We start from the raw sequence: 24,599 nt of genomic DNA, 5'->3' as shown, positions 1-24,599 counted from the left end.
TGCTTCTGCAGCAAAGTCCAGAGTCCAAAACGCCCTGCTTCTTTCCAGGGGCTTCTAACTGAATTTTGCTTTTAAAAAAATTAACACTAGAACTCTAAAAATTACATAGATGAGGATTCCTAAAAAAATATGTATTCAACATAATTGCATCCCCTTTCTTTTATATCGTATTTTCACTGTTAGAACTCAAACACCATGAATGAAAATATAATCCCATTTGAGAGAAAGAGAGAGAAACTGAGGCACTGTGCAAAACTGACTTGAGAACATCAGTATAGCAGGACAGGGACAAAGTTAAAGAACCCAATTCCTTCCTGTTCCTACTGGGAATCCACCGGACAACGCTGTCCTAGCCACCGCAGGACAAGTCCCAGGTGAGAACCCTGTGCCTTCTACAGGTTTCTGCACTGTTTGAAGAAAACATCTGGTTAGCAGACTGAGATCAGCTATCCCCCTTGGTGTATAAAAACCAGTTTTCAGCCTGCAGTGTTCCATGAACTCAGCCAGTCACTGGTCTTTCCTGTGCTTCAGCTTCTCACATAAGTGTTATCTGTCCTCTGCTCTCCTTGTCTGCTTGTGCTTTTGCCCACACCCAGAGCACAACATTCAGACACGGGGCTCCAGGGTGGGTGCAACTGGCACGCCGCACCCTTCTGCTCCTCAGCCCCGTCCCGCGCAGCCAGCGCTCGCCCCACTCGGAAGCCCTGCGCAACCGCCCTGTCCCCGCCAGCTGCCCAACACCCCCGACTCGGCAGCAGCTGTAACACACGACATCAGAGCAGAAATACGTTCTATGCAAGGTACTCAGGCCCTGACCACTTGCTTAGAGTTTGATAAAGAGAATCAGAAAGGACCTGTACTGCCTTGAAAAGCATAAAGTTTCATTAAGGCTCACGAGCCTCAGTGGTTTATAGCATTGCTCTCCAGTCATGTATGATAAAGAGCAGGTCTGGGTATCTTTCCTTAAATCCCTTTCTATTTTTCATACCCTCAGGACCAACAAGGCAGCCAAGAGGTAATGGTTTACAAATAATAATGTAATTTTATTTTATATCTACATTAGTAAACTAAAAAACCCCACCTGGTATTCCTCATGAACTGTTACTAGCATTATTGAGGAAATGATATGGAATTTATATCAATTTTCCTCTTATTGTGAAAGACTTGCCCAATTTATTTTAAATGTCAACTTACTATGTATTCATCAGGTGTGTGGCAGCAGTGATTGTAATTAATTTCACATTGTAGTCTAGGCATGTGCCTTAATATTAGCTCCACACACCTTTCAGGGGAAGCAATAAATGGAAGCATTGGTCATTTTTGGTCATTAAATCTTCAGGACTATTTTTCACAAGATGAGACTGTCAAGATTCAAGTCCTAGTAAAATTTTAACTTAGATTATTTATAGCTGTCTACTTCAAAACTCTCCTGTAGTTGAAATGAAATGCAAGCCTCTCCACAACAGCTGGTTAAGATTTTTCAGAACAATCATTTAGTCATAAAAAAAGGAAAAAATCCCACAGTCTGAGGGCAAACAAAGCTAAGTGTGAAATTATGTTGACTACAAGGGACAGTTTAACAGGAAAAAAAAATAAGGATGCTAAGAGCATAAAAGCACTTAATTCAAGTATTTTCCAAATGATGTTCTGAAATGGAGGTTCATAAGAACTGCTTACATTTAGTAAATGAATCCCTTCAGTAAAAAAATTACCTTCTGATCTAAGTATTATATTTAAATGGAAATGAAATTTTCACTGTTCTTTCACTGCAGCGAGAAAAAGCTGGCAATTTTTCATTCCCAGACATCCTGCAATGGTTGCCCCAGTTCCTTTTGCCAGATCATCCTCTTAATGACAGTTATTTGTGCTGATCTAGTCACATCTCAAACTGTGGCACTGCTGTGGGTTTTCCTGTAGTCACAACGCCATATAGCAGCTGACTGCTGCGCGTCCATTCCTGAACACAAATTCATAGCAGCATGCACAACAAGCAGCCATTCCAACCTTGTTTTGCAACCTGGAATTTGGGAACCCAGACTACTCGGCCAACGGGAAATCATGCAGAACCACCTGCACCACAGCTGGGAAGAGAAGCCAGACCTCTGAAGCTGTGACCCGGTGCCTTAAACCCAGAGATGCTGCATCCCCAACAGCATTGTCCTCTGTCACAACCATTGCCGCTCCTTGAGACTGCTGGGCAAGGACAACATCAGCCTTTGCTTGCTCTCCACACTGTCTTCCACAGCAGAAGAATGACTATAAAATCCCTGCTGTTTACTGGGTTTTGAAACAATATTTGGCATCTATAGAAAAATCACAACCAACAGCAAGAGATCTGAGAACATGAAGAATCAGACAATGAAAGCAGACGGAAACAAGCTGGCAACACACACCAAACTACATGAAGAAAAATGAGGAAGTCAGACAATGAGGAAGAGAGGATTAAGGAAGATCTAGCAGCAAGGCACAATAACATAACGAAGTCAGAAAACTGTGAGCTCAAGAAAGAAGCAGCACAGCACCCCCGGAGCTGGCTATTCCTCAATTTCCACTGCCACCTCTGGCACCTGCCTTACCTGAGGCTTTGAAAAAAAGCTCTGCAGACTTTCAGAAACTCACTCTATCTGTTCTTATAGCATCTCTAAACTTTGCATAGTACAAATGTTTTTTAATAGATTCCACCACCACTGCACGCAAGCTCTCCCTTTTTTAGCCAGTGAAACGTAGATCTGAACTGTGTGTCCTGAAACAACCAGAAAGTAAGAAACATATATACAGGTATGAGCAGGAGATGTCTGTGTTGTTTTCAAGAAATTGCTTGTGAGAGATCTCATCATGCAGGCATCATACTAACTAGATAAGCTAGGAAGATGTTAACTCAGATAAAGCCAACCTCAATTTATGTATTTCCCAGAGGGTCAGGCTAGAGCAGACATCAGTGTAAGCACAATGTTTGTGTGTCACTTTGATGCCTCCAACTACATACTTTCTTCCTGTCCACCTTTAAAAAAGTTCTTGAGACCTTTTGTTCCAATTTTAAAATTCTGTTTCTTCTGGTGCACTTCCCAAAGACTGCTTAAAGGGAGGAGGAGAATAATGAACGTACTTTGATAGCAGATCATAAAGGAGCCATTTACTGCAAGGACTTATCGCTCTCTACAATTACCTGAAAGGGGGTTGTGGTGAGGTGGGTGTTGGTCTCTTCTCCCAAGTGACAGGACAAGAGAAAATGGCCTCAAGTTGTACCAGGAGAGGTTTAGGCTGGATATTAGGAAAAATTTCTTTCCTGAGAGAGTGGTGAAGCACTGGAAGAGGCTGCCCAGGGAGGTGGTGGAGTCACCGTCACTGGAGGTGTTCAAGGAACATGTGGACGTGGCACTGCGGGACATGGTTGGGTTGGGTTGATGGTTGGACTTGATGATCTTGCAGATCTTTTCCAACCTTAGTGATTCTGTAACTCTGATGCATTGTTTTGTCTTTAAACATGAATTATCAAATCACAAGTTATTCAGAGTTGTAGATTACCAATGAACTGAAACAGCATTGCAGCAGCAGCACGTCCCTCTGATCAAAAACACACTTATCTCTTCCTTTAGTCTCAGTTAGCAACAATTCAAACACAGCAAGTAGCTTGTTTTGAGGCAGGCTCAGAGCAGCACATTTAGCAAGCCTGCCCCTCTCCCTCTCAAAATGAAGCTTTCATTTACACCAATGCTCCGCGGCCCTCAGGTTAAGTTTTAAATACATTTCTTTTTTTCTCCTGGAGATGCACTCACGGTTACCTGCTTTAAAGCCTCCTAGTCACCATCCAAATAAACTTCAGCTAATTTAAAATATATGTGACTAAAGGGCAGCCCTGGAAAAAGCCTTTGTACAAGATTACCTACTGCATCAAGATAATAAAAAGAACATAAGGAAGTGTACAAGTAACTGTGTGTAAATGCCAAAAAAATCTCTAAATGTCAAGAAAGTACAAAACCAGCTGCATGTCCTCTATCACACAATTTGGGAGCAATGTACTGTCACGTCTAGTAGACCCAACGATTGACATACGTTCTAGCAAAGATTCTGCAAACCGGCAGCAGGATCTGCCTCTCCTCGCCTGTCCTCACAGCCACCACACAGCACCAGCCAACAGCATCCCCAGTAGGCACCTACCCTGTGAATACGCAGAGCATGGTCGCCGACCAAGATGAACTTGAACCCGTTGCCTCACCATACCTAACACCTGCTAACACACTGATCACTTCAAGACAAATAAAAATGTCTTAGTGCCACTGCCACCTCAAGGCAGAGCAAAGGTTTAATCAGAAATTAGGGGGTATTTAAACAGAATTCTCCTGAACCATTGTCAAGTGCAGAAAATGTTAAGAGACTACAACATCATCTAAATGAAGGCATCTGCCTGGCCTAATGTATTGGGTAATTGTCCGGTAGGACTCATCACCAAAAATTATCATTAAGGCTGAGAACTTGTAAGGACTCCAAAGAAAAACATTTACTGGCATAGAAACAACATTTTAGTTTCAATAATCAACAAATGTATCTTAAATTTTAGCATGGTTAATTCGTCATTTCCCCAGCAGTACCAGCTCATACTACAATCATGACCTGCTTTCTACTGCAAACAGTTCTTTCATATATCTGATGACTTCCACTGTCCAAGTGTTTCTGAAGCTACCAAGCCTTCACATTACAATCCTTTACCTCCACAACCACTAAACACTGCACATTTATGACAAAAGACACAGGAGGTGAATTTAAACATTTGGGGAGGAAAGTGCAGGGAAAAGAAAAAATGGCAAGTGAAGAGAATATAAAGGAAAAATGCACTAATGTCCGAGTATGCATTGCTCTGCCGTCCCCACTGTCTCAGCTGTAAATGCCAGTGGCTACACGGGGCACTGTGCTTGCTGTTACCCCGCAGATTCCACGGTCAAATCCCAAGTTACCCTTCGTTCTCAGTCATTCTAGCCTCGCTGTCAGAATAAGCTCTTAAAGAGGTTTTGAGTACAGATGCTGAGAGAAAAACTACATTACACTTGGAAGGAATCTGCAATTTGAGTTCTGAAAAAAATGGATCAAATTATACAAGAACAAGGCACTTCTGGCTTGGATTAAGTGGCTGCGTATGTATATACCTGGTATAAACTCTGCACCTTAGTTTCACATCCTACTATAAGCCAAATACAGATACAATTCAAGACAATTACTGAACTGGGCAGACTTACCTTCATAGTTTGCCTGGAAGCCTTGAGCACTGACCGCATAATCACTCACAAGCCACAAGGACAGCACAACTCCTGTACTCACAATAGGAGCAGGCAGCTGGAAACCCGTTAACCTGGAAAAAATCAAGAGGAAGGTTACACTCACCATTGCTGCCTTTGACCTGCTATAGCAAATCGAAGAGCGGGGCAGCTGTTGGCCAATACACCTCAGCCTGAAGTGGGCAGCTTCAGAGCCAAAGCCACCAGACTGGTACAGCTTGAATTCAATAGCTGTTCAACAAATGCGGGGGCAAACTCATCCTGGGCTTTTAGCACCTTCTGGCTTACCAGAATAACTACTAATGTATTTCTTCATTGACTATATTTTAAACCAGTCTATCTGATTCACACCTCATTCACTAACAACATCTGCTCTGCAGCGCTCTGCCAACCCCAGCTCTCTGATCTCGGAGCAGTCATTGAGCCCTTCAGAGTAACTTTCCCCACCCATGAAATGGGAACAATATTTAAGGTTGAGTGAACCCAACACACTATTGAATAACGCTTATAACACGTTTTGAGAACCTTGGAATAAAAACATTAGGTAAGTGTCTGAAGCATTATACAAACTACATTAAATCAAACACAATCTAAAACAGCAGAAGAGCACAAGCAAGAAAATGTTTTCACCAATTAAAGCCCCCTCAGGGTATTTGTTCTGTAGTTTTACAGCAGATAAGTTTTGAAGTTTCTAGAAATCCTCCCCAACTCCCACCCGACTGTGCCTGCAAGAGCAATCCCAAGGATGGCACTCCTCATCCTACATCCTAGTATCTAATATGTACCACAGCAAAGATTGTGATTCCTCTTTACTCACTGAGGAAATCAAAGCCCACGGACATGAAATCATTTGCACAAGATGATCTGGTAGATGTATTGTAGGAACAGCCTAGAATACGGACACATGCCCACAAGTCAGAGTAGAAAAAACTACATAAAAAGGTGACACGTGTAGCGAGTAGAGCAAAGACAGCACTGCGGAAACCCACAGCCCAGGTGTCCTGTCCTGCCCTCCCCCGGCTTTCCTTGCAGACCAAGAGCTAAATGACAACTCTTAATTTTATTACAAAAGTCTGTTTGGTAAGGATTTTAAACTAGCATTATTAGATCCCAACCACTAAATCCCTGATGCTGTACTGACACATCCCAAGAACAGCTAATGTAAATTTCTCACAAACAATTACAGTTTTATAACTTGTAAGCCTTCTCCTTACACTTGGCTAAGGTGATTTACATAATACATTTACATAAGGAACATTTGTTTTAAAGCAGTCTCTGAGATTCTTGCCTGCCATTATCAAGGGCAGAAGTTCTGATGCAAACCCCATTGCCTGATCACTGTCCTAAAACCAGACTTTCACAAAAGCCCAGAAGCAGCAGTAACTGAAGGAACTCACGGCCACACGGTATCATTTGAAATCAAGAGTATTCAAGCCAGAACACAAGAACACAAGTAGCACAAGATAAACAGCCTGTGATAAGAAAGAAAGTTTAAAGCTTCTTACACACATACTCAGAGGTTTATGCCGCATCTTTTTGTACAGCGGCTAGTCTTTCTTAGGGAGAGGGCAAAAGATCGCTCATGATACAACTCACTCCGACCCCTTAAGAAATACCTCTAAGTATGTATTTAGTATGTAAGTATATATTCATTCAGAGTACTTCCTCTCTTCGTATATTATACAGCATGAAAAAAGCACCCACAGAACAAAATCAGATCTTCAATTTTGGGGGCCACCATCCTCTCTCTGACCATGGGGTCAGGCACCAATACACTGCAATTTCCAGCCCAAGCAATTTCTCCCTAAAGTTGCCACCAGCCCCCTGGCAACTTCGAGAGACAGCAAGTGAATCTCCCTGCTGTTGTTGCTCTGGCCATAATTTAGTAAACCTAAATATTATTTCAAACAGATTGAACTCTGACTAATGAAAGCTGACATGCCCTGCCTGAGAACCTCATTAAAGCAAAATTTCCAGTTATTGGCAAAATCCACGCAGTTGCCAGCCAATGATGCCAGTCAAGTTTTAATGTCAGCAAAGAAGTACTTACCCACTCTCACTATAAAATCCATTGTCTGTACAAGCTAGAAGAGCAATTGCTCCTCTTTATTAAAAATAAAAGGTTCCAGGATTTTTAAGGATTCAAGGTAGTTTTACCATGCACAGAACTGAGGAAGAGTACCATAGTTTTTATTAATTTATTTTGCAGTTTAATTAAAACAGGTTATTGAAACCTTCACATACTCAAAAAATCCAGGGACTGCATGGACCAGTTTTAATAAAAATATACTATGGACAGTAGAACCCATATATTTTTCTTCCTCTAATCACCACACAGTGTTTTAGCATTATCTAGGAATTAGTTAACAGCAGTCTGTGCTTTTTACATCCAAAGTAGAGCTGTTCTCTCTGAACTAAGCCTTTTGCATCATGGATTCTGTTCACAGTCTATGTACTAGGAGGACCCCACTTTGCAGATGTCGCTTTTAATTCAGGGTGACATTTACATGTCTGCTTACCTGTAAGCAAGGGCACGTGTCCCACAGGAGTCAATGGGAAGTGCTACCTAAAACAACATTGCCCTTAAGCACGTATTCCTATTTTCTAGTTACAGGGCCTTAAAAGAAAAGGATGGCCTGTTCATAAGGGCATGAAATTGTAACTGAGGGTTCGTTCTCAGTCTTTCTACAGATTCCACATTGACTCAAGAGACAATTTTCACGGGAACCTCTGGGCTTCCTGAGCCTCTAAAAATTAATAAACCCAACCATCTCCCCAGGCCCTTAACTTCAGATGTTCATTTGTGTCTGTCTAGTCTCCCCAGAGCAAGGAGAAGAAAATGGGCTGAGAGACAGCACAAAAGGTGACCAAACACTGTCTTCCTCTTCAGACCAAACAGCCTTTCTGTCCACAAAAGATGAAAAGTGCCCCCGTTAGTGCTAAAACTGAACTTACTCAGAAGGAAGCAGGAAATACTGCTTCAGTAAGAAAAATATGTAGATAGCAACTCCTACCTACTATGCCACTAATTTCCATCTCCTCCCGCAGTGAAAACCTGCACTAGAAATGGGATGAAAGTCCTCCTGTTCCTCACTGGAAGCAGCTGCAGTCAAAAGAAAAGTTATTCCTCCTCTTAAGCCTTCAACCAACACACACAATTGAAAATTCTCCCTTCTGATGTCCTCGTCTTCTCCAGGCAATATCCTCTTGAAGAAACAATGACTGAACAAGGCCAGTGCATAAATCACTCCTGTAAAACCTCAGCACTCCTATTCCAAAGACCCAGAAACAGCCAAGCTTGGCAGGATGCCCTGCCTTGTTTTGACCTGGCTGGTAAACTGTCCTCATGTCTTCCTCCCTAAATCTGCAGCCCAGGCAAATTTAAAGCATGGGGATCAACATGATGGCAGACAGAACATGAAATCATTCCCCAACGGCCTCATGCATGAAACAGTAATTCTGACATCACTGTTATTTAATGTAGCAATAAAAAAATATATATGCTAATGAGAAAGAAAAGCAGCAAACTGTTTCTTGTTTTTATTAAGGGCCATAACAAGAAGGTGAGGGCAGTAGTAACAGCACAAATAATCATCTTCATTTCTTCTGTACCTCTGGCCAAATGGATTATTGAGTGATTATCCCCTTAAGTTGCTTGGAGCCAACACTGATTGTGTGAGATTTTCAATGTGTTTTTCATTGGCTTAATTCTGCTCCTACTGTGAGGATCCAAACTAAACCAGTGCCAGAAATACCACTTCATAAGCTCGCCCTTGCTCCACAGTACAGCAAAAATCAATATACTGAAACAAATCAACACAGAAATCGTCCACTCTATTTGCATCCTTCTTCATTCTTTGCCTGGGGTTTGCCACAGACATTGCAAATATTTCTGGTGCATGACTCCCCATCTGCAGCAGAACAGCAAAATCTGCTTCACAGAACAACTTCGCTAGAACCGACGTCAGTGAAAACTAGCTGCTGTTGTAACCACCACCTCTCTACAGGTTTTCCGTAGTGCCACGAGCACCGATGCCGCCCAGCACGCCAGCGGCTGCTAAGGCTTGACGCCTGGACATGCTGCTCTCCGCTCCTCACGGAGCCCAGCCGTCTTGTCTCTGTGATACATCACCTTCTTCCCCAATGCCACAAAGCCCTTCCCCGGTGGGAAATCGTCCCAGCCGCCTGCAAAAGGGGTTGAGCACCAAAGACCCACTGACTGCTCCGCTCAGCAGGTTCAACTCACAGCCAAACACTTCTTTTGCCCTAGAAAAAGAACAGCCAGCCGGGACAGTCCCCAGCTCAGTCCCTCTGCAAATGGCACTCGCCTCCATCTGTTGCATATTATACTGTGCCACTGTATCAAGTACAACTGTATCATACACTGTGACGCAGGCTCCCATTTTGGAGTGCAGGTGCCATAATTAAAACAGAGCACATTATTTTTCTGGTAGGATGCCCACCATCAGCTCAGGCTGCAATCAAAATAGTTATTGCAGCTGGCAATCCAGCAGCCTTTAAAGCATAAATGCTAGAGAAGTGTCTCAGAACATCTAATGAAAACGCACTGGATTGCATCGTTTAACCCAGCATTAAATTACACTACACCATACTTCAGTGATTTTTTTCCTGCATGTAATTTAAAGGCACCTATTAAAGAAAATCTCCCATCAAATGAACCACTCTCCACTATATACAGTTTAAATGAGATGGTTCTGTAAGTGCTAGTGTGACACCCCTGCACTATCCCAGGACAATATTCAAGGTAAGTCAGGTGTAAGTCACTGTGGTGAGAAAACAGCTCAGAGTGAGAGCAGCCCTTTGGAGTGGTCTTTGGAAAACAGTCTGGAAAGAGCAGGTGAGTCCTCTTTCACACTGTGCACCCAGCTAACAAGGCAGCAGCCAACCTGAAGTCATTTTAAAGGTGGATTAGTCAAATACTTCATGAATGCATTATCAACTGGGGCCAACAGAAAGAGCCCAATAACTTCCAATCAACTTTTAATCAAGTTTTATATGCCTTATTCAGCTAGACAGCTGGCTCACGTACATGTAGAAATGAGGAAACTCACTGGCTTCAATGAGCGGCTATGTGTTCAATCTTTCCTCTGGAAAAAATGGGTATGAGATGAGTGATCTTAATTAACATTTGCAACTTTCTCAGTCTTGCTGAAATAAGATGTATAAGCATTGGACTCCAGGTCCTGCAGGGACACCACCTTCAGAAATACGTGCGTATGTATGTTCAAAAATTAAAAGTCTTAGGGGAAACTGGAAACACAGCCACATGCAAAGCCCGTGGTCACTCACGGATGTCCTCCTCAAGGCTGCTTCATGGAATGTATGTCAAGAATAAAAGAACAAATGCAAGAGATCAGGGAATTGATCCACAGCAATCCATCCCATTTCAGATCTCACTTCAAGTAGCAAATTTTTTTCTTTAAAGACACAGTTGCTAGTGGGTGTAGGGTAAAGCAGTCTAAGGGGGGAAAAAACATCTTGTCATTCTTATTATTATCTCAGGTTTAGAAATCATCTTTCATCCTCAACAAGTTTAACGGCTCCTCCAAATCACGGGCCAAATCCCAAGAGAACCACCACGCATTTCAAATACTACTTTTACAAAGCTGGCAAAAAAGCAAAGCATAGCTGCCCTAGGCACAAGGACTTCAATACGTGCAGTCAAACTGAAGCTGGCAGGTCTTTGTTTCTGATGTACCGTTGTCTGCACGGTTCAACAGTAGCCCTGTCTCCAGGGGGGCTTTCCACACTGCCATCCTGCTCTCCAGCCAGTGACCTGCTCCAGTGTCCTCACGGCTCCTCCAGCCACCTCCTCCCAGCCAGCCAGCACTTCTCTGCCTGGCTCATCCCCTGCAGCTCTACCATCGTCCTCTTTCACACACCTGATCCCACCCATTTTCAGCCAGAATTGTGCAGATCTTATCCCCCATTTTCAGTAAGTGTGGATGAAAGACACCTGAGGAGACAGCTGACTCTCTGCTAGCATTTCCTCAGGCTTGCCTGGTCCAGAGTTTTTTTCCCCAGGGATTGCTTGTTTTTCTCCCTTCCTCCTGTATTACTTTAATAAAGAAACAAGCAATTACAATGAGATGTTCGCTTGATTTTTTTTTAGCCATATTGACAGAATAACTGGTACCATAAATGTTCTCATTAATCATCAATAAAACAAGCAGAGCATAATCTGAGAACACTTCCAGCTCATGCACGCTGCAGACACTTAAAAGCCAGTTCTGTCTGCAAGGCAGAACTCACTGGTATTACTTAGACAGTTGTCCTTTAATTTTGATCCCTGTAAGGCTGACATGATGCTCTGGAGCAAAAAAAAAATCTCAGCCAACTTAAAAGGATACTGTAATGACATAGGAACAGTATCAGATCACATTTAGACTTACTCAACTTGTTGGAATGATTTATGCTCAAGATCAAGCTGCTGTTATTTTTGAGTCAAACTACAAACAGATCCTGAACAAGTATCTTCAGAGGCATGTTGCAAGCAGCAGTAACTCCTTGTATATTCTCTTGTTCATATTTCACGAAGCAACTGTAAGATACTTTGCTGCCAACCAACACCACATGTCCCATTTTATTCCATACTACTTTCCAACCATCCCCTCCACCCAGCTAGTTGATAATTAAAGTTGCTTCTAAAATAATATAATCCATTGGCTCTGACATGCATTACTACATATTTTTCTTACCAAGACAGTAACAAGCATTAGGGGGAAAAAAGCTTTCTTGGTCCCTTAAACTTGCTCGCGACAACATATCCTACACCTATGTTTTTTTCAGAGGGTTAATGTAGCACTTTACAAACAGTTCTCCATCTAACATCACACAACCCAACCCCATGTGTCAGCATGACTTAGGAATCAACTGCACTTTCTTCCTTTTTCCAAGCCAAGTACAATTCATCAAGCCACAAGGGTCCTTTGCTTACCTCTGACACAGACTTCATTAACTAACAGTCTCCAGGGACAGTCACAGTGCTCATAAATCCCAGCCTGGATGGATTTCTTAGCTCGTTTAAAATGAGGTTTGGGTCAATTCCCACTAGAAAAGCATTATCTATAGAGCCTAAAGCCTGCACAGCCATCTGAAACGAGGCCTTCATGGCTCAAGCAGGGAACAGTTACTAAGCATCAAATTTCATTTTTCCATATAATGCAATAGAAGATGATCATAGACTTGGATTTATTTTATTATTTTTATCATATCCCTCCAATGCTCATTTTTCCTCTACTTTCTCAGGTAGCAGTGAGATGTAAGCAGATCTCTGACAAACTTTGGCATCTATATTCTCCATCTTATTACAAACCAAAAAAGAAAAACACAGATTCACAGAAAGGTTCACAAATTTTAGTAACCTCTTGGCAAATCTGAGCTGATATTCTGAGTAAACAAAGACAAGTTTGGACATAAACCAAGTAAGGCTCAGCAGTGTCAGCTCAAAACTTGGCAGTTTTAGGTTATTTCTGGCTTTCTTCAAAAAAAAAAATCATCAGGGGTGTGAAATCTAGTAAACAGGAAAAATAAGTTCTTGGGACCCCCAGCAAGTCACACAAGGCTTATTGCTAAATGCAATGCAACTGGTGAACAACAAGAAAGCATTACCATACTGGAGGCGTTGCGAATACCCCAATATTCACACCAGCCCCTTCGTAACATTAACTCTTCTGCTGAGTGCTGTGCAAAAAGTGTCCTACGGCCTCAAGAGCTTGAAATGTAAACAGACATGAATGTTCAAAACAGCTTTAAATGCAAGAAAGGCAGAATAAATACAGAAGTTCTCAGGCCAGCAGCATTCTGAACAGAAATACCACTTCCTAACTCATTTGAGCTTGTTCGTCTGGGAGGCAGCTTTTGAAACCACAGCGCTGGAAGTCACAACTCCATGGCTACTCTCTCAGGTATGCCACTAGCCTGCCAAAAGGTTTTTGGCAATCCTCCGAACCCCAAATTCCTTCCACGCCCCAGCCCCATCATGTAGAGTCCTGACCACCCACCAGTTTTGCAGGGACCTCAGAAGCCTCAACGAGATCATACGGAGATGCCCAGATAAAAGGCGCCAAGCATGAGATTTATGGCAAACAGGTACTGCGGGACTGAAGATAAGATAATCTTAATGACCATTAGTTTCAAACACTGTCGTAGGCGACACAATCAAGCAAAAACTTAAGTTATGGCTCTGTGTATGTGCTTACTACACACGCATCCCTGTTCCTCCTGTTTTCTCTACCTGAATCTCAAAAAGCTAAAGCTATACAACTGTAAAGAGCCAAAGCTGACGTGCAGAGTGAATCCAGGTCTCATCTGCCAAGTCTGTGCATCCCTTTTACTCTTTATGCATACAAAATCAGGATTTGAACTAGACTTTACGCAGTCTTCAGAGAATCTTTACTTCCCCCAAGTAAATATTAAGCCGCAGCACTGGGCGAGCACTGTTCTGCCTACACAATCCCAGGATGGCCAGCTGAGATCCATCTTGGGGATTTCCATATAAACTGCAGTCTCGGTTCCCACCACAATACAGGTATGTCTACACTAATTCCTTAAGATTTTAATTTGTAATAATACAAAATATAACAAAGTTTAATGGCAACAGATAAGAAAGAAACAGTAGAAATTTACCTTCTATAAAGCTGAGTTAAAAAGCAGCACCCAAATGGAACAAATAAACAATGCAAGCAGTCCTCCATAGCCAGGGCAGTTAAAGTAGGTTAATAAGAAATTTGACTTTTAGAAGATGCGTCATGTGATAAAATGAAACAAACCCCATTGTTCTTGCTGATGAAGATTATCCAAAAAGACTGTGATACCGATTCAAGTAGTATCTAATTCTCTATTCACTCGCACCTTGTGTGAATGCTAAATATTGAGCAGAAACAGGATAAAAATGTCGCTAACTGCTGATGTTTAGCAGGAGAGCCCAGTAACGCACAATGCACTAGAGATGAAAAGCCCTGGGTTCAAATCCAGCAGCAGAGCTATTGCTTGCCCTGGAGCTAGTCACTTCTGTCCATTTCCATACTCCGCCTTTGCCACACATACATAAACTGGGAACACGGTCAGTGAGAGGATGTCTTGCCACGGACCTGGAGAGCTAAAGGACACGATTTCAACAGCTAAAAATCTATGTAAAAATGCTAGAACAACAGCATTTCACACATCAATTTACACACGGATCAGTGACAACATAAGCTACCGAACAATTCAAATGAAAGTATTTATGTCCTTCCTAAACCTTTTATTCCACTATAGCAGCTCTAATCAGCTGTAAGCCTAAATATTATAAAAATCACTAAATATGTACGGACAATTACTGCATCTTTGGACAGCAGAAGCCTTTATGTTTTCCAAACAGCTACGGAATTGCAAACAGACAATTACATTCTTTATTAAGAAAAAGGACCAGATGTCAGCAGTTCCTCTTGCAGCACACCAAAATCCACTTCTGAATATTCTAAAAGGAGCCGGGCCACCCTCCGGCACCCAACAGGAGCATAATGAATGAGAGTCAATGGGCACTGAAGATTTGTCAATTTTCTATTTGAGACTGCAAGTAATAGCACTTCACAACCTCATTGTATCTTCAACGATCTGGTAAGACCGTATCATCTCCTATAGGCTTCCATTAATTTTGATAAAAGGGAAACACACACTGTCTAAAGAGGTGCTTTGCCTGAGAAACTCTCAAGGTCAGACCTTATAGATACAAAAACTTCTTCACCTAAAGATTCAGTGCATTCAAAAGATAACAAGACAGTGCATACATTTTGCCTCCCTTCAGGAAAATGGATTAAAAGGCATGGCTGTGAACTTTGTCTGTTTTGTACTTTGATTGTCTTTCCCCTCCAACTGGGGGCTTTGAAGCATTTTACAGATTTAACTAGCACAAATAAAACATCTTGTCATCTTACAGATAGGAAAACTGAGATGAGTGATTTGCCCAATGCCACTGAGCAGAGCAGCTGCCAGGCTTGGAACAAGACTACAACATAGATCTGCCTTCTGCTCTTGTGAGGGACCCACCAGGACACTTCAGTGCTCTGCCGGTGCTGCTTTTATCACCACCTCTGCACATCCATCGCTTCGCTGCACTGCTCACAGCATCCTCTTCATGGGAGACTGACACTAATTATGAGTGAAGAAAGTGGCCATCTTGATGCTAACTGATGTCAATATCTATTGACTACAAGTGAAATTATTTTTGAAGACCTGGTTCTGTACTAATAAAGTCAAGAGACATTTTGTACAGGTTCTTACGCAAGCAGGATCAGACTTTAGTCACCTTATCATACAGTTCTGCAGTAACACAGCAACTGGGCAACCCAAGTTCAATAACTAATAGCTAACAGCTAATAACTCACCATGCTGCCTAAGGCAACTCACTGAACTTCCCTCTGCTGCTTTCTCCCTTCTATGGCAATACAGTAGACCTGTTCCTTCTCAAAGCACTCTAATCTAAAAATAAGAAGCACCATGCAAGGGCTGGCTATGGGCAAGTTCAATTTCTCTCCCTCCGTTGCTAAAAAAAAAATCTCATCTCACTTACTCTGACCCCAAAAGCTCACCCACTGGTTTTGTAAATTGCCACTCCTGCTAAATGCATAAAAGCAGCTCTAAAAAATGAATGACTCGATATGACTAGAAATGTCTGTGACTGTATCACTTTAAACACCACAAACATACATGCATAAAAAGATAAGCTTTCTCTGTATAGAACAGTTATTAGTAGAGCACCAGCAGCTCTTGTCTTTATCATTAGCCATCTTTGATAAGGAAAAGGAGCAACCCCATGAAAGCTGAGATCTCACCATGCAGATGTAATTTACCTGGAACGCCATAGATGTGGGCACTGCAGGGTCTACAGTGATCATACATCAGATCACATTCAGACTTCACAATACTCTACTTCCATTGTCCAAAAGGCTTGCAGTCACTGTGTTATAAAAGTCCACCCAAAGTAAAACCAAACATCAGCTACAGGATCTAGAGAATATATGATCCTGGGCTTCAGCAATTACTTTGTATTACCAGAAACAAAGCCCTGTGTTGTCAGACAATGCAGATAAACTGCAAGAGGAAAAGCTGAGGAAGGAAGTGTAATACATTCTGCAACACGAGGTTAACAGTGGAGTCCAACAGAACTCCTATCTCCAATCTCAGGGCACTGCACGTTGGACTTCACTGGCCAAACACCTCAGCCATGTCCTACAGCAGGGATTTCACGGGCATTTCCCCTTCCTTCCCCCCACAGCTCAACATCAAAGGAGCAGGAGGCTTTCAAGAGTTGCATCAACTTGGGCATGGAAGACTAAGGACGCCACGATCCTCCACAGAATTTCCACCTGCTACTTAAATTCACCTGTTTAGAACCTACCTCAATTACTAATGGCATTCAGTGCTCACAGATCTATCAAAAGCAGACTGTTCCAGTGTACGAGTCTTAATTAAAATCTATTAGATGTTGTCCAATTACAGAAAATCTTTCTACGCTTAATACACTTAGCATACCTTAATATGAAGCAAGAGCCATTGTCAAGGTTTGCTAGTGATTTTACCTGTAAACATGGTTAATGAGCAGTTTAGAGGGAAAACAAACAATTCTGAAAACAAAATATTATTTGAGTAACAGCAACATGGTAAGGCCCAACAACAAACAACCCCCATACTAAGCACAGCAGGGAGAGCTGTACCTGGAAGAAATTCTGTAGTCCAACAGACAAAATGCAGAACAACCACCAGCCAGGAAACTATTTCCCCAATTAGTATTTTGTTCAGTGGCCATGAATAAAAGGTTCCAGTTTTCAAGAAGACCCTATTTTACCAGATACGGTGCAGGCCACAAGGCAGTGGCAGGCCTCACTGCAGACGAGTTGTGTTCGTACAGGACAACGTCGTGAGAGAGAAGATCCTTTAACCCTGAAACCAGGACCAGAGCTACTCAATCACCACACCTCTGCATCTGCTTAACGGGCTGCAGAAAGACCAGAGCCCGGCCTCCTCCTAAGCCTGCTGTATTCAGCATGGCAGCGGGGAACAAGCTCCCACCCCCATTTAATCATCAGTTTTTATCACTCATCCTGATGCACTCTCTGCTAATAAATATGGAAAAGTTGAATACAGCCTCTCAAAATTGAACAGTCCTAGATGCAGTTGCATTAACTGCATTAGCTTCCCTGGACTTTCAGATCGAGTTCCACCAAATTCTCTCACAGACAAAAGCTTAAATATTCAGCACTTCCTTCGAACAAAACAACAGGGCCATTGGCAAAAGGCCCTAATGCCACTGGAGCAGCTCAAACAAGGATCTTCTCGGGGAAAAAAGTGTATTTTATTCTACAACGCAGAGAACATAAATTTAAGTGGGTTTTTGTTGTGCTTTTTTCCCATGGAGTTAATGCGAAGTGACAAAAACTCTGCTCAGGGGAAAAGGGAGGTATGATTCTGAAGTTCACTAAAGATGACAAAAGGATTTAGCTGGCCCTCGGTTTTATTTATCTTTATCCTTAGTAAAAAGAACTGTGGTCACCTTGGAGATATGAGGTAGCTACAAAGGAATGTCACAGGACCAAAGGTGACTCAACACAAAATCCTAATATAAGTTCTGTGTATTACCAGGTGGCAAATGCTATTTCGCCAGGAATTTCTTTAACAGCATTGAACCCCAGCAAATCCAGTACCTCTGAAGCCAGAGCCCCAGAACGCTATTTTAACCCAGGTGTGCATCTCCGCAAGCAAGAACATAAGGTACATGGGGGGAATTCTCTCTTTCGCTGTTCCCTTTGTCATCCCATCTCCTCCTCCCTTCCATTGTTTCTAAGATGAAAAGCTTTGTTCTCTTGATTGGTAACACAAGTCACCCAGTCCAATCTTTCAAAGAGTAATTAAAAGGTTATCAAGGAGAAACAGGCAAGATACAGGTATTCCTGTTGTATCTGTAAATAGGTCACCCAAGTAGATAATTCAACTCTTATCACTAGTACCACATAATTTTAAGTTCAAACATAATACTGTATCTTTCAGTCAATTGAATATGGCCAAAGAGATCATATGTTTAAGTGCATACACAGCGTATTGATGGCAATCCTCCTCTTAACTCCTCAGTCACTTGTCAGGGAAGAAGGATGAGTATCTCTAATAAGCAACAGCAACTTTAACAGAAGACACTGTGCATAATGTTGAGACACGAGCTAGACGGTAAGTTATTCCCCATGCCAGGGAGCTAAAGGCAGTGTAGATTTCGTCTTTAATTATAAAGCTATTGCAGTAATGATTTGCAAACATTTTCTCTAAACCTACACACTCTGTAGACAGCAGAAAGGGACAGTTCCTCACAGCTGTGTAAATATACACCTCCTAGTAACTTCTGTGGAAATGCAGACTGCAGTAGTGAGGTTCTGGCTATAATAAAGACTTATTTTTCTTGATACACTGGCTCAAACAAACATTTTTGTAGACAAATAAGCTCAGGATCATTGAAACATTTCCTTGGAACAGGAAAGGCAGACCAGAAGACAATGCAATTACCTACCCACATCAGGCAGGGAGGAAAGCCCACGGGTTGCAAGATCATAAAAGTTACCCCCGCATTGTTCAGCACATATGCAAGTGAGCAGTCTCTCCGGGTAAAAAAAGATTGCATATTCTGTCCCTTGAGCTTTCCAAAGTAATTTTAAACATCTTTGGAAGGAAAAAAAATAAATCTGATTTTCTAAATTGACCAGTCCTATTTTGAGTGTAAATTCAATGGCTCCCTTCAGGAAAACAGAATTGGGTATCTGAAATGACTGACTTACCAGATATATTGTAAATATATTTTCCCTGGATCTGAGTGCAAGCCTGAAACTTCAAATATGGAAATTAGCAACTAATTTAAGATTCTCACATTAAAAGCGTCCTGCAAATTATCAGCAGCAGATGAAAAAGCTTGAAGATGTCATGTGCCTTTCTTGTCAACTACTGTCTGGTTATGTCACATAACAACAGTCTGACACAAAAAGGTGCAAAGAGTCTCCCAAATCCCATAGCAATCTTAGATCCATAGATAACTCCAAATATTCAAATTTTAGTCAGGTCTCTGCTGAGCTTCCAAGCCCAGCATGGTGGGAAACCAATCAGGAAACTAACCTGATTGGAGCATCCTCATAACAATGACACAATCAGCAAAGCACAATGGGAATTTGCAAAAAGACTATTCTTGAGTAACTGCAGTTTTCAGATCAGGTCTCCACATGCATCCCTCTGACCCCACCAGCAGTTCAGAATAGTTAGGAACTTGAAGGATTTGCATTTGGGAGAGTTTGGTCTGGTGTAAAGAGCACAAATGCTGCTCAAGAGAAAGCCACACATACGCACTGAAGGGAGGTTACAAATTTCATATGAGCTTGTAAAAACACATAGCTCTCCTACCCAAATCAAGGAAGAGACAAACCTGCAGCCATCACTGTTCTCAGCTTTCAAAGAAGATTCTGTTACAGCAGTCCCTGCTGAAAGCCAGTGTATGGTGTTGGGAAAAAGCAAATTAATTGAGAGAGGCTGAAGGAGCAAGGACTCTGAAACAAGCTCCGATTTTAGCAAACAAAGCAAAGTCATGGCACTGAAAGATGACAACGGCCCCAGATGTCTAAATTAAGACACTGAAACACATTTAATATTCACATACTCATCACAAACACACAACGCAAATTCCCTAATAGACAGTAAAGCAGTTTATTAGCAAATGTCTCATTGGATTAAGTCTGCTCTTACTCTATTAGGGAACTTTCACACCACATTAGATTGCAAGACAACAGGGTGTTTGCCAGCACACGATGAACGCAATTATTAACCCCTCCTCAAAAATGCACATAGACATGACACTGTGACACATCAGGCCAAGGAAGCCCTTAGGAATATACAGCTTAAATAGACCAGCAGTGTATTGAGACAACTAACCATTCTCCATCCCTCAGCACAAGAAAATGTCATCAACAGCAAGATCATTCTCTTCTCCCAATCAAGCAGGCATGACCTACCGAAATACATCAGTGATGCTCAACAATATAAGCTCAAGAGCAGGAGAAGCAAAGAGATACAGTTCCTCTCTGTTAACCATTTTGTTGATCAGCCTTGAACACCCTGAACAAAAAGGTTACCTTCTCTACAGAAGCATGCTTTTTTTCCTCCATCTTTTGCACTTGCTTACAGCTTATGTTGGCCCGCCTGCTGGTAGCATGAGCTTTGATGAATGACGCATGGTCATCCATCTTCAAGTGCTGTACTTCAGTGATTAATTGAGTACATGTGGAAAGCAGTCTGAGAAAACACAAAATTGATAGCCAGAGGAAAAAAAGAAAAAAGTGAGAAAGAAAAGAAAAACCCAATGTTGGGCAACAGCTACAGAGTTTAATGAGCTAAGATTGATGTACAAAAAAATATTAGCTGAACAAAGTGAGACACCAAACAACACAGAGGAGCAAGTTCCATGTTTTGAAGTCACTAATCTAGAAACGTCCAGGGGAAGAAGGCAAGTGTCCATCATGCAAGAATCCATATCTCATTTACTTCAAGTCCTCTGTAAGTGCTTTCAGACCTCTAGAAAGCCTCCTCAATACCTTTTTTCCCCCCATTTATTTCACTTTCCTCCATTGTACTAAATACACACCATTTCCTGAACACCTCATCTCCTCATTAGAGATGAAACCTTCTCACATTGCTTTGTGCTCCTGCTTTCACCCCACAACTTGCACTTATCTCCCCAAGTTGCACATGAAGTTCACCAGCAACGCAGAGGGAGGACCTTGTTTGTCTCCTCACCTTCCCCCAGTGCAGGGCTACAAGTTACCAGGACAGGATCCAAGCTGTATTTTTGTTGTACTGGTCAACTGTAGGAAGATGCCCTTTCTGTTACTTCTATTTATAATCATATCATGCCTATGAGTAGCTCGGAGCAGTACCTGGATGCAACTCAGCTACAGCATCTTACTAATTTACTCTACTGTGACCCTAATTCTGAATTAATTTCATTCATGGATCTTTCTTCTTCAGCAGGACCTCCCACTGATATCTAAAGGGCAAAAGGAAACATCTGGCACTGCTGATGAGCAGAGCAATTTGCCAGGGGCTTCTGAGGGCAAGAGCAGCGTTGGTTACTCACCATACAAAGCTTCCTGGGCAGAGTTTTGTACTGGATGTAGGCATCGTTACATAACACCCCACGCAAAGCACTATGCTACCTTCTGATTAAATTATGAGGTCCCACAATTAAGATGATTCTCAAGCACAGTTGCAAGATGAAGAAGATGTGATTTATCTGCATAACTGAATTAATCTACATGAAGAGCTGATTTTCACCAGTGTTTCTTTAACTCAGATTTTCCAGTTGGGTTAGACAAGACACTGATGTCCAAGGATCTGTCCTAAACTAAAGCGGTTTGAAGTAAAATGAATTTCCAGGACTGTCCATGACTACAGCATTCTTACCAGGAATTCTACCACTGGATGCTGCCACTGTTTCTATTACTTTTTGAATGTATTACTGTCAGACTTCAGCTGCAATCAGACACCACAGACAACAGCAGTCATGTCACAAGTCACCAAGCTGATTTCATCTATGCCTTAGGTCTGGAGGTCCGAGATCATGACTCGTTCAAATGCAGAAGTCTGACATGTCATATAACATTGGCTACCACAGCAATACATTATTTTTTTCTCAAAATCAGCCTCTCATTTAACTTTTTATTAATACCAGAACAGCACCTGAAAGTCTCAGAGATCAGAATCCATGAAGAGTCTTTATACTAAACTATACTACTCAATTACTCCTTACCCCTGCAGATCCAACAGTTCAGTCAGATGTGAGAGAATCACCCCTGTCCAGCTGGTGAACAGACTGCAAGTTAGGGAATTACCCAAAAGCACCCACAAAGCATTTGGCAGAGCTATAAAATGAAATCCATTATCCATCCTCCCACTCAGAGAATCTCTTTTGGATTGAGGGAAGCTCCTCTGCACATTAGCTCTGCTTTTCTCTTACTCCATTTTCTAATTAACTTCTCTGGATGTCTAGAATGACTCTTGATAAATCATTACTGTCAGGCATTCAGAGAAACATTTCAAACCTTATCAGAGATAAGAAATCAAAACAACTGTAAGAACTGCTCATGAAGAAGCACTCCCAGTTTATTGCAGCATAAACTTCCAACCTAGATTTAATCCCCGTGGCAGAAATGGAACATGTTTATAAACATCACTGTCATGAACGATGTACCTTGTTCTCAGATTCCCCTGCTGAGGCAGTCCATCGTAGATAGATAGCACATCAAAATCTTCCTCTAATGCAAAGGACTGGAAAACAAGCTGTATCCTGTTCTGCTCCTCGGCAGTGATTGTCCACGTGCAGTTTGCATAATTTGGATATCCATACGGAAAGCCTGGACTCTGTATTGTCCCATTTGGGCCCTGCAAAATGTGACTGCAGTTCTGGGCTGGCAAGAGAAAAGACAAAAGTACAAGTCAAATGGTGCAGGATACACATTTAATATCTTCACCATCAAAACAGATAATACAGGATTCTTTCTGCTGAATTTCAGTTCATAGTCTCAGGGAACAGATAAAGGTAAAATCTAAAGATGCACCTTTGCCCTCCCAGCAGGAACCTGGACCCCAGATACCCATCTCTTGGGCACGGCTCCCTCTAGCTGTAAACACAACAGGCTAATAACAGCTGGATTACAGCAGCTGCTGACTAACGGGAAACAGGCACTTACTCAGACATCCTTTCACAGCCCACAACAAAGTCCAATATACTCTTCATTATGCACTGTGCATTTACGGATTTAGTACGTTTCAAGAGTGCCTTGCCGTGCTGGGTACCTCAAGCACAAGGGGTTCAGAGGCCACAAAAAAATCAGAATGACGACACCAAAGCTGACCATCTCTTTTACCCTTAGTTACACTTGAATAAAAGACAGAAGATCAGGGCTCAACCGTGCAGACAGAGACAGACCACCCTGAAAGGCTAAAAACTAATGATATAATACATAGTAAGGAACTGCATCACTAAATAAGTAGTCTGTCTGGACAAGATTGCATGAAAACTGAATGGCAAAATATCAGAAATTAAAGTTGCCCTGACTCCAGAAAGAGCAGGAGGCAGTTCAAAGGCCTTAATGAATAAACCATTCTTGAATAGTTATTTGGAATAAAAAACAAAGAAAAACCCCAGATCTTTGCAACTTCTTAGACTTAGCAGATCTTTTCCCATCCACATTCTTCCAGGTAAACATTGCTCACTAGCCTGAAACCACCTCCTAGCAGGGACAAGAGCTGGTGGTTTTTATACAGGGCTTTCCATGCAGACAGCCATAAAGAAAAGGCATATTCCCACCCGATCTCTGGTCTGCGTACCCCAAACCGGCAGCTGTACCGCTACAAAGCAATATGGACCATGGCCCAGACCCAAGAGCTGCTGTCACCAGTAGCAGTGCACACCCCATCAGGCCTGATGGGGGTACCTAGGAAAGAAATTGTTAGCTAGACCCAGCCTTCACAGGCTGCTCGGTTTTCTCTCAGCCAGTTCTAAAAGGTTTCCGCTCCTCACGCAGGCTTAACACAGAGCAAATGTCTTCCAAACAGTATTCTTAAGCAGCTGCTATAGGGCTACATCTTCTGAAAACAGAAGCCCAGTCCCGTACCCACCAGCTAAATACTTAACACCTCCCTCAACTCCATTTTCCTTCCCCAAAGCAGTACCTGTGAACACTCCCATCCCAAAGATAAAGATCAACTACCATGACATAGGATTTCTGGATATATGAGATTTTCTTCTCTCTGGGGAAACAGGTACATTGATATGTTTCGGGAACAGCCTAAATGACAAATTCTCCTTAGTGTTCTCCTCTCTCTTCACTGCTACTTTACCCGAATGTCTTTTGAGGCACAAAGAAAAACTCACTCTGAACTGGTATAACTCCTACTGGCTTTAATGGAGTAACTCCTCCACACCAAAGCTAAATTCCAGACAGTCTGCAAGGCAACTGCTGTGAAACCAGAAGCAGAATTCCACCTTTAGCCCATGGCCAGCAGCAGAGCTGCTGATCACTACTGCCTGCATTTGCTCTGGCTTTTCTTACTGATGCTGGACTGTTTACCCCGCTTATGCAGATAACCAAGGCTTTCAAGCTTTAGTGAATTAGATTATAAATTACTTCTTTGATTTCTCACTGCTTTTTTCAAAGGCAGAAACAGCATTTGCACTTTTGAGTGCCAACCAGCTACAGGTAAAGAACTGCAGAGTAGTGCTCATTAAAGCCAATTATAATTAGA

At 42.1% G+C, this 24,599-nt stretch overlaps 1 protein-coding gene across 1 annotated transcript in view; it reads right to left on the bottom strand.

Moving 5' to 3' along the window:
- CSMD2 (CUB and Sushi multiple domains 2) overlaps positions 1 to 24,599 on the bottom strand; it is a 304,852-nt gene that overhangs the window by 254,473 nt on the left and 25,780 nt on the right. Inside the window, exons 2-3 of the mRNA XM_059830635.1 lie at positions 22,543 to 22,759; positions 5,232 to 5,344 (exon numbers count right to left, since the gene is read on the bottom strand). Of these exons, the coding sequence (XP_059686618.1) occupies positions 5,232 to 5,344; positions 22,543 to 22,759 (330 nt within the window). The remainder of the gene's footprint in view (positions 1 to 5,231; positions 5,345 to 22,542; positions 22,760 to 24,599) is intronic.

Source organism: Gavia stellata, chromosome 29 (assembly GCF_030936135.1).
Source record: "Gavia stellata isolate bGavSte3 chromosome 29, bGavSte3.hap2, whole genome shotgun sequence".
Classification (NCBI taxonomy): Eukaryota; Metazoa; Chordata; class Aves; order Gaviiformes; family Gaviidae; genus Gavia; species Gavia stellata.
The sequence above is the reverse complement of the archived record's forward strand: the minus strand, read 5'-3'. Positions and strand labels throughout refer to the sequence as shown.